This window comes from Hipposideros armiger, unplaced genomic scaffold (assembly GCF_001890085.2).
Source record: "Hipposideros armiger isolate ML-2016 unplaced genomic scaffold, ASM189008v1 scaffold_163, whole genome shotgun sequence".
Taxonomy (NCBI): Eukaryota; Metazoa; Chordata; class Mammalia; order Chiroptera; family Hipposideridae; genus Hipposideros; species Hipposideros armiger.
The window spans coordinates 1,076,176-1,086,994 of NW_017731513.1; the positions used below are offsets into that span (position 1 = coordinate 1,076,176).

Consider the following 10,819-nt stretch of genomic DNA (forward strand, 5'->3'; position numbering starts at 1 on the left):
GGACCTCGGAAATTAAAAACATGATGATTAAAATGAGGGAAGGGAGAAGCATGAGGAAACCTCCAGACAGTACGAGTAAAAGTAAACAAACAAATAAAGATTAAAAATAGGAGCGAAATGATAAAATCAGACAACCAGTCCAGGAGGTCCAACACCCAAGTTAAAAACAGTCATCCTTACCGATAAGCAAAGAAATGCAAAACATATACATGAGCTATTAGTTTGGCAAAATTCAGATAATTTGTTATTTCCAACGTAGCTAAAGTTATAGAGGAGGAAAGACATGTGTGTGCACAGTAGTGGCGAGAGCTGCGTGGGCAGGTAAAGTCTTCCTGGGAGGTGATTAGGCAGTATCTCAAAATTCACACTTTGCACAATGTCGCTGCTGAAAATCTACCTCTCTGCAAAATAATCACTGATATCCAAGTGCAGGGTTAGATGCACGATGCTGCTGATGGTAGCATTGTTTTCCATAGGGATAAACAAAACACTGCAGCATACTAAGCAGCCACTAGAAAGAATAGAGCATAGCTGGGTATAATGACGTGGAAAGCTCTCCAAATACGGAGGTAAGTGAGGAAAACCAACAAGTCAGGGAATAATGTCTATATTATGATACAGGCTGGCAGGCTGGGAAATAGTTTCAAAGTGTTGCAAATGAGATGGTTCTATTTATTTTAAAACTAGAATGTGTGTGTAAGAGTACACGTATGCCCAGCTTTACAGAAACAGAACTGTAGGTTTATATACCACACTTTTACCAATTTACATCTGAATAGCACAAGGCTTCCTAAGGCCATGCGTACTCATGTTGTTATAGACATTTACGTATAGCTGGGTCTTTTATAATAAGAGTATATTACCTTCTTAATAAATTTATATTAAACAATAATAATAAGATTGAGGGTTCACCTTACTGAATTCATTTCCCAAGGGCCTTGGATCTATGTTCCTCGAATCCTCCTTCACGATTCTCATAATGGGTCAGGCTCTGGAGTCACTGGGTTAGGAGAACTGTCTCAATAATATAAATGAGAAATGAGTGTTGTCCAGTCAGTAAAAGTGAAAAGAAACGGGGAGATGGGACAGATCCTTATGTATTTTACAGAAATGGAAACGTGCTCAGTACCACAGTCGTTAGGGAAATATTAATTCCATGCCTGCATTAATAATACACATCTCCAAACCCCGGTCCTCTAAAACTCTAAGCTAAGCGGATGGATTTTTTAGATTGTGTGATTCTGGGGGGTGCTACTGTAGGGAAGCCATTCGCTCAGCCCTCTGTCACACATACGTTATCCACACAGCTGCACAGGTCACAGTTCAGCCAACTGAAGACACTGTAAAGCTGTTCTTTTAAGGCACCTCTGAATTTGCAGAAAGGGTCACAAAGGAAACGAACCTCAAAACTCATGCTTCTCAAGTCACTTTTAGGTTGAGAAAGCACCGTTAGAGGGGAAAAGCTAACAAGACAAATAGGGCTATTCAGCACCAAAAGAAAGACTCGGGAAAGATGAGGAGAAAGCTTTTTTTATTTTGAGCCATCAACTTTCATTACAAGACCCCCAGAAATCAGAAGAAAAGGGAGGGGGTGCAGAAAAAAAACAAAACGGAAGAGTAGAACAAACATCATCAATGTATCAAGCAACGCAAAACCAAGGCGTCAGCTTTTGGCCAAACGAAACAATTACACACAACAATTTCTGTGTGATTTTTAAAGCTAGGTCCTGTCCTGGGCACTTTTTAAGTACATAACATCTCCTTCAACAAAAAAAGTTACCATAGGCATTTTCATCATTCACTCTTCATCATGGGCTTAATCTTTATTTGGAATAGGCATGATTTTAGGCAGCTACTTTTTGGTTAACAGTTTCTGCTTCTGCTTTCTGTTCATCAGACCCATCAGGGATGCAAATATTAAACAGCAACTGTAAGTAGCATGTCATCTTCTCAAACCCAACCAACTTCAATTTAAAATACACAAAAGGTACATAAAACAGAAGTCCGCTAAGAATAGAGACACACATAGATGTAATACATGTGCGGGGACTTCACCAAAGGTACCAAAACCAAGCACAGGCTGACTGCCATCGCTACCAGTGGAAATGGCAAAGACACCTGGAAAAAGCTATATTAAAAAAAAATTAGATATGAAAAGCCATATAAGGTACCTGCATATTTATACAAACAAAAAATAAGATTTAAGCTAATAATAGAAAATGGGATACTTATGTATGTGTTTAGGTAAATCTGGTTTGGTTAGGATGTTGAAAGAGAGGTTAACCAGTCAGTCAAGATGAAAAGATGGCATTGGTCGGTGATCAAATTAGGTACATGTTTCAGAACAGGGGATGTTATCACACTAAGTATTATAAACAAAGTAATCCCTGGTCAAAAGACACATGATGATCTGTCTGACCACCCAGAGCACTGTCCTTCTCTCTATTCAGCCTGACAAAACCTAAGCGATTTTTATATTGAGTAGAATCTCCCCAATAAAAATGAAAATTAAAACTCTGACCAGATTACCTGTATGTGTTTCACAATTTGTTACCAGTAAAAACATTGACTCATCGATATTCTGAGTAGAGTCTTCAAACAGGGTTCCACTCAATACATGTTATTTCACACAGAAAAAAACAATCAGAGAACTCGCTTTTACCTTATAAGGTCTAGGCAGATTGGGCTCCTGGTAGCTGAGTTTTAGTATTGCTGTCATTGATAATACAGACCAAATCGAAACTACAAAATAAAGATAGTTTTATGAAGTCAGTTAGGTGTGTCGAGACAACCACAATAGAAGCCATGGTGACAAGCAGTAGCACAGACATGAATGGAGACGAGTGACTATTAAACAAAGGCAGCTGGCCCTCTTGGCCAGCAATATATGTGACTCTTGATGACTGAAATACATTAATCAGAATGTTGCTAAATAACGAGGCAGAAATACCAAAAGGAATGACCCACGTTAACGAGGGGAGAACTCTGTTAGCCCCTGTGAAAGCCACAGCATCTGCAGAAAAACAGAACACACAAAAGCAATGTATGAAAAAAAAAGCGGAACTAATTGATAAACCTTTAGAAATTACTTCTAAGTGAATGCGGGAAACTTAAGAAGTAATTAGGAAAACTGAATGTTGTTTAATTTCACCGTTTGTATCTTTATTTCACATGCACATAACACCATATGCAACGCGTGTCCATTTTAGCCCCGTCACACTGTTATTATCATAAACGGTTATCATCTTATCTGTCTTCCTCACTAGACCGGGAACTTCACTTTGTAAGAGGGGGAAATCACTCATTTCTTTTCAATAAAGTTGATACTTCACTCAATGACAGACGTAGTGTAAGTTTTCAACTACCCTGTGAAATGAGTGGATTTCGTGGAATGGATGACTGAATGCACACTTATTTTCTAAAACTAGTTCACTGAGTGCTGACAGTCACAGCCAGAGCCCAAAAAGCACAGCGCAATGCTGCTGACATGGAAACGAGGCTGACAGAGGCCCCAGATCCTGGGGCAATTTGAAATACTTAACAGAAATAAAAACGAACCATGTAGACAGAGAAAACACATTACACGCCAGGTAAAATACTTCTGACATGTGGGCACTCGTCTGAACTACAGAGCAGGTTCTCGGCTGGAGGTGCCTGCTCCTCAGGGGTCACTAGGCAGTGCCTGGAGACGTTTTTTGGTGGTCACACCTGGGGAGGTCGGAGGTTACTCCTGGTACCTGGTGGGTGGAGGTTAAGGATGCTGCTGAACATCCCACAATGCACTGGGCCGCCCGCCAGCAAACTACTGTCTAATGCTGAGATTGAGACATCCTACTATGGACCGACATTTAGAGGATTTTCTTATTCTGTTACTTAGCGTGAAGAGACCTTCTGAACACTAGGTCACAATAAGTCAGTCGATCTAAAAGGCACCAACCGAGAAAAGCACCCATTGCTTATAAGAATTGATTCGGGCCCAATTCTTAGTAGTAGCCCTAAGCAGGACAGAGCATTCAGACACACAGGAGTCAGTCTTCCAGGGGAATGGCTACAGCGAGATCTAGCATCCCGGGGGCTCGGTGTCCCTGGGGTGGTGCTTTGGTGTCAAGGCTGGTTTCCAGGGGGGCCTCCAGGACATCAGTGTCATGGCTTATAACAAATAGTAAAACTTTTTCAGTGTGACAAAATTAAAATGCTCATAAAAATCTTTACTTTTGAACCCTTTTTCAATCGCTTCGAGTGCCATTTTTTCACTTTGCCCTTTAGGGCGAGGTCTACAGCTGGGTCTTGTTTTGAACTGTCTCCTGTCTTACTTACTGTGCATTTCAAATAAGGTAAAAGTGGTTGTTCCTCCTGGAAACCCACCCCTTCACACACTCCCCACTTTCAGACACATTCCAGAAACACCTCTTTCCAGCAGTGAACCCTGTTCTCCTTTGATTTCCTGTCATGGATTCTACAAACCTCGTTGGTTATAAGTAGAGGAGGTGCGAGCTCAGCTCTGCTCTGTAATCTGTCTCTCTGTCCCACAAGTGACTTTTTCATTCCTTTCCTCATGTCATTTATTTTCTTTTAGAAATGATGTTATATCTGCTTTTGGTAAAAAGGTAAAATAAACAGCACGGAAACACACGAAGTAAAAAGTAAATGTCCCCCTCCTCGCCGACCCCTCATTCACACACCCCAGGTGTAAGTACTGTTATCATCTTTTTGGATATTCTTCCAGGAATTGTCTAGGCACATATGAGCATCTGTGAGGGATATGCATGTGTGTCCATGTGTGTGCGTGCACACTTAGGTTTGCCTTTTTCACTTTCCAATATACCTTGATCATATTAGCACATATGCATCCATCTAATTATTTTAAAGGATTCTCAGCATTCCATTAGATAACTATAAATTCAATTATTTACCAGGTGTGAGTTGGTGGATTTCTGGGTTGTATTCACGCTCTTGATAATACAGAAGGTGCTTTAACAAACACACTTATGCCTCCCGGTGCGGTAGCTGTGCAATTCTCCTCCTAGGGTACATTCTTAGCAGTGGCGCTTGTAGGTCAAAGGCCTACACATTTTTTAAACGTGAGATATCACAAAGTGACCCTCCAGCCATGATTGTACCAAGTGAGCAGTAAGTGAGCCTAACATCTCACTGTCCTCTGGAAATTCCCTACGACACCTGCCTGGCCAGCGACCTGCAGGCGGCTTCCGGTCAGGGAGAACCCCTAGCCTCTGCGCCCACAACTTACTTCCTGTCTTAGACAATCTTTTCCTATGCCAACATTCCTCTAGTTTTAATGAGAACATAGAACCCTCAACACCATCCAAAGGGAGCCCCTGTGGGCAGTGAGTTCCCAGGTCAGCAGGGACACTGAAATCGTCAGGCTGAAAAAACCAGGACCAGGTCCCTCACCGTGACATGTCCACACACCTCACTCCCGAGGGACACTGACCCCCCCCCCATCGCTGTAGAACTTATTCCAAATGTAGGCTACTTTTTCTTTTCTCAACAACCAGTGAAGAAATAGGTCAGAGCAGTGACAGTGACACAAACTGAAACCTACGTGACTAATGTCACTGGTCCTTTTTCTATGTCAGCCACAGAGTCTAATATGTGTTATAGGCGAGTATAACTTTTTTCAACATCCATCAAAAAAAAGAAAAATGCAGCGTTCTGTTCACACTGCATCCTAGATGCTCTTTGTTCCTTAGGAACTTTTCAGGTCTTTTAAATATTCCCATTTGATGGAAAATGTTCACCCCTTAGTGCTTAAAATGCCTTATTTTAGAAATCCAATTCTATTGCTGATAATTTTCCCTTCTTATATAAATCATGCAGTTCATTAAAGAAAATTTGGAAAATTCAGTAAAGAATAAAGCAAAATCACCCACAATGTCATTCCAGCAGCTCCCCACTCTTATCTACTTTCTGTTTTATTATCATAACACAGATGCAGCCTTTTTGCTCATTATTACATCATAAACACGGTCCCTTTACTTTAAGTATTCATCAACAATATGATCTTTGGAGAAGCTCAGAATGGTCTATTATATGGATTTCCATAAAGCATTTATGCAATCCAACTTTGTTGGGTATTTTGGTGATCTTTAATTTTTTTGTTCTTCTATATAATGCTATGATGGTCATCCCTATATATACATTTTCCATGTATGGCTCTGATTTTCTTAGTTTAAATTCCTAATGCCATAAAAGGTAGATCTGTGGATTAAAAATAATATTTCAGAATTTAAACAAGGTCTAAGGATTATGCGCCCCAAAGAGTAAGCACTGTAAACGAAATTGCAAGCCATTATAGTCAAAACACCTCATGGGTGTTCTACAAAACAATGGTGCCACCCACAGAACTGCTGCAACCCTTGTGACCCGCCGGAGGACATCTTCACAGTTTTGTAACCACCAGTATAGCCAGGACATTGGCAGTCCTAACAGATGCCCGCTTCAGTGAACTGGACCAGCCGGGCTACTGACCAGCAGTCCTCACTATGCCCAGAATTAATTGTGAATTTTGTCTCTGCATCGCCAAAGGAGTTACTAGATCACTGCTTATTCTTATCCAATGTAGCATTTGGTTCACCCAGAATCTGGGTTTTATCTGGTTTCCAGGTCCCTAAGCCAGCAGGCCGTTAGGATGCTATCACTAGTCCCAGGCTTAGCGCACTTCCAGCCCAGCAGTAACAGCAGTCCCGGCAAAGTGGCAGGACTTTTCGGGTGAGTGTCCCTTAGACTCACTGCCAGTGCCTCAAACACTTACCCAAACCGCAGGAGCCACCAAAGAGGTCGGTCAGTCCTAAAGGCACCATAGTTTATCTCAGAAGGTTTAACACTGGTCTGAGGAGTCTGCTATGTTCCCTGTTTCTCATTTCTTTCTAAATGTCGGCTGATTCCTTGAACCTATTATTCATTTTTAAATATGTTTATTTTTTTAAAAGATTTTCTTACTGTTTCATTCTTTATTCTACAATTAAGGCCCTAAAATAGTTATCACTGACTTATATTTTCAATATATTCATGGCCCTTTGCCACCATAAATTGTAGGGTTATTTATGGTAAACAATATTATATTACATATTAATAATACGAACTATAGGCATCAGCTGACCATTATCATCTATACTTTTCACTGCTAATATCCTACCTTTCAAATGTTATCATTCTCTCAGTCACCTAGGAGGGCATTTGGAAAATTGATGTTGTGAGAAAGTTGTGATGGATATAAACACTGATTACACAGCCTCACTCCAGTCCGTAGAGACCATGGAAGGGACCCCACACACCAGCATTATACGTGCTTCTCCACGTTACCAGCAAACACATTACTGTGCTCAAATATGAAACTCTTTTCTAAGCCAAATCCTACTCTTTGGCCCCTTCGTTATTTTCGAAAATTACAAGCTGACCATCTAAATATTGGGTTGTCGGAAAAGTCATGACGCATTTTTGTAACAAAAAACATAGAAAAAAATACGTCATGACTTTTCCGACAACCCAATAAAATAATGAAAAGCAAACAGCCGTCCCCACAGGAAAGTGATACTTAACGGTCCTAAAAGCCTTGGAGCTGTCCTGATGAGTCATTTGCATACACACCTGAGGACAGAATTTCCCTGGGGGTCAGCAAAGTCAGGTAGGAAATGTTAACCAGTAGATAAACGGTAGTCAACCAGAAGCACCGCGGTAAATGTGCATTTTGGAATTGTCTTTCTGGGTTTCTTCACTTCCCCTATAACACACAAAAAGCAAAATCACAATTGGTAAAAATTACATCTTAAAGTTGTGTTTAAAATCACTTCCTGCATCAAGTGTTGGGCTGGATTCTTCCTAGCCACCCCGGCCACCATCACTGCACATACACACACACACACAGGGGGAATGTCTTCATTTTTCCCATTCGTAGTAAAATGACTGAAGAAGAACACAAGCACGAGCGTGAAAGCTGAGCCCGTGGGACCCCGTGTGGGGTGGAGCCCACCCGCGTGTGCAGCCTCCTCGGCTCAGGACGAGGCACTGGGTCTGGGCGTCACCGCAAAAGCCTGCAAAGCCTGACCACAAGAAGAGGCGCTACACAGTACCTCAACAGTCACAGAAATCAAAGGTAAAAGAGTGCCTGTGGTACGGGCTCACGTGAAAAGAGAGGCCATGCTGTGGGACTGCGTCACGGGACAGTGTGGGGGTCCCCTGTGCTCTCTGTGTTCCTCACGCCCCTGGTGCCACAGGGTCCGTTCTCTCCTTTCCTAGCTGCCTACTTAACCTTTGCTCTTCCTTCAGATCTCAGCACATCATAACTTCTGGAAAAACAGGAGAGGAAATTTGCTTTGGCTAGCAACTCGTTCTCATAGCACGAGTCAGTCACAAATCCTGTGTCCCTGTAGGCACGTTACCTCCCCTTTCTGTCAACATTAAGGCAAAAAAGAAAAGAGGGCATGACTTAGCATCATGTAGAATGGATTCTCCGGGGTCTTCTTATTATTCTCAAATACCTTCCATTTGCCACACCGTTTCCCCCAGTTTGGCCATGCTCTGAGAATGGCCCCTGACACACAATGAAATGTTAGAGCTTGGACATGCGCTGTCACCCTGTGCCCTGGCCACTGTCACAGAACCAGGAGCAGGCCTCTGACTCACGGGAAGCCAGTCATTGCCAGGACCTGGCACTTCTCTCAAGACTGAATCCAATGTCAACAAAACTGAGAGAATCATGAAAAAAGCAATGCAATAAGTGGCAAAAAGAAAAGAAAAAAAAGGCAAAAAAGCATCTGAGAACCCTAGCTGTGTAAGCGCTAGAGCTTTCCTAATTCCTCTTTTTCCTGAGAGTGGTTGCTCAGGTCTTCCTGACAAACACAGCATATTCTTCCAGCCTGTTCCCCTTTTGTTGTTTCAGCACATGGATATGGGTTTCTGTGACTTAAAGCCAGATCCCTCTGGCTGACGAATGCGTCAACTTTCTTCCATTTGCATGTGATGGACTGTCCAAGGCGCACCGACACCGATAGGAGCAGATTAAGCACTTGAAGAATAAAGAAAGGGAATGTGCTCATTGAAACGCTGCCTGTCGTGGGTTTCTGGACAATTTACTGACTGTTAAGGTTTCCATTTCCTCACCTGTATAGTGGGAGAAATGTAAAATACAGAGATAATAAAATTCCCATCAACTGCAGAGCACTTACTAAGTTATTAATGGCTATGGTTATTAAAGCTTTGAACAAGCGAAAGGACAACTTTTAGGATGAACTCCACTTTCCTTGGGCCATTTCCTCTTTCTCATTATATATTAGATTTATAGAGAGGAGGTAAGGAATATAACACAATGTAACATAATTGAAGGTTATAATGGTCTTGAATATTCTTGGTATTGAACTTAGAAAATGGAAGATCCTACAATACGCAAAGTCAGCTGCCTACACATCACCACCGTACAGGTAATGGTGGTGCTCAGAATTTAGCTGCATTTCAAATGCAGTAGGTAAATTAACAATCCCAGCACACCCTGAAATTCTCCCATTTCTGTTTACTGCCGGCTGCCTGGGAAGAAGCCTGCAATAGTTGATCACTGAGGAAACTTTGTACATCTACTTTCAGCAGAGAAAAAATGATCCAGCAACAAAACATCTCTGCCAAGGAACGAGGTGAAGTTGGCTCAAATAGAATGATACCTCATCTATCGTCCAAAGAATGAGAGACAACGTTGAGAGAGAGATCTCAAATCGCAGTGGCCCATTTAATCACAAACTGCACAAAAGAGGGACCTCCTCTCTCGCGGCTCCTTTTTCTCCATACCTCCCTTTTGAACTCAATGCAGACTGACGTTCCTCTGGTGCTCAGGGCTCACCAGTTACCCTTGACATAGTGAAATGGCTTCTGATAAGCATTTCCCCATTGCCAGTTACACCCTCGTTTTGGAACATGCGCTGATTGTCTTTCATAATTCTCTAAGCGTTCTCTGGTTTCTTCATGAGGTCTTCTCCACCTACCGCCTAGCAGCTGGCAACCTCCAGGCATCTGTCTCCAATCTTGCGCCATCCTGTCCTGCGTCTCTCGATGCGCGCGCCTCAGAAATCATGCGTATTACAAGCCCATCAAGTGAAAAGCATTGTGCAGTCACCTAAGGTTACCTGCCACATCTTAGGTGCACCTGCATGCTTCTGGTTTCCACAGCTTCACTTTTTATTTTCCTACTGCTATAATGTTTCGGATTCAATTAAAACCGCCACCTTTTCCCCTAGATGACACAGAAAAAAGATGATCTGACCCTCTTCTGAATTTCTATAGTAATGATATTATTCCCTCAGAGCCAACTATGAAATCCCATCAAACCATTATTTGTTTATAAGGCCCAGAATTATAGTGATTTTGAGCCATGATGCTCATTTTTTCAAACGAAGGAGGAAAAGAAAAAAATAAGCCCAGAGAGTAAAGGTACTTCCCACAGCTGGTGAGTAGCATGCAGGGTCAGACCAAAATCTAGGTATTGCCTCTTCTATTAGACAGTAAACTTCTCTAGGGTAAAGAGAACCTCTGACTCACCTTAGGGCAAGACGCAGGGTTTGAAAAAGGTATTTGCTGATCGAATTATTTAATGAATGGTAGACACATCAGCCCCCAAAAATTAAAGGAAAACTTGGTTCAAGAGTAGAGAGTCTATTTCATGTTTAAATGCCCAGGAAAAGAACTGGTAAAAAGGTTGAAGTTGAGCAAAATGAAATAAATGAATGTGAAAGGTCCCCTAGGAGGTGAGGGACAAAGGCTATGGATAGGGTTCAAGGGAAGAGCCTGGCTTTGAAAATGGAGAGAGAACGTTTGT

General features: G+C 42.0%; 1 protein-coding gene across 1 annotated transcript in view; it reads right to left on the minus strand.

Annotated features, from left to right (window-relative positions):
- Positions 1-1,878: 1,878 nt before the first annotated feature.
- Positions 1,879-10,819, minus strand: part of SLC7A13 (solute carrier family 7 member 13) — a 47,843-nt gene continuing 38,902 nt past the window's right edge. Inside the window, 5 exon segments of the mRNA XM_019651625.1 lie at positions 1,879-2,128; positions 2,663-2,761; positions 2,763-3,013; positions 7,609-7,678; positions 7,680-7,741. Of these exon segments, the coding sequence (XP_019507170.1) occupies positions 1,967-2,128; positions 2,663-2,761; positions 2,763-3,013; positions 7,609-7,678; positions 7,680-7,741 (644 nt within the window). The 3' untranslated portion in view covers positions 1,879-1,966.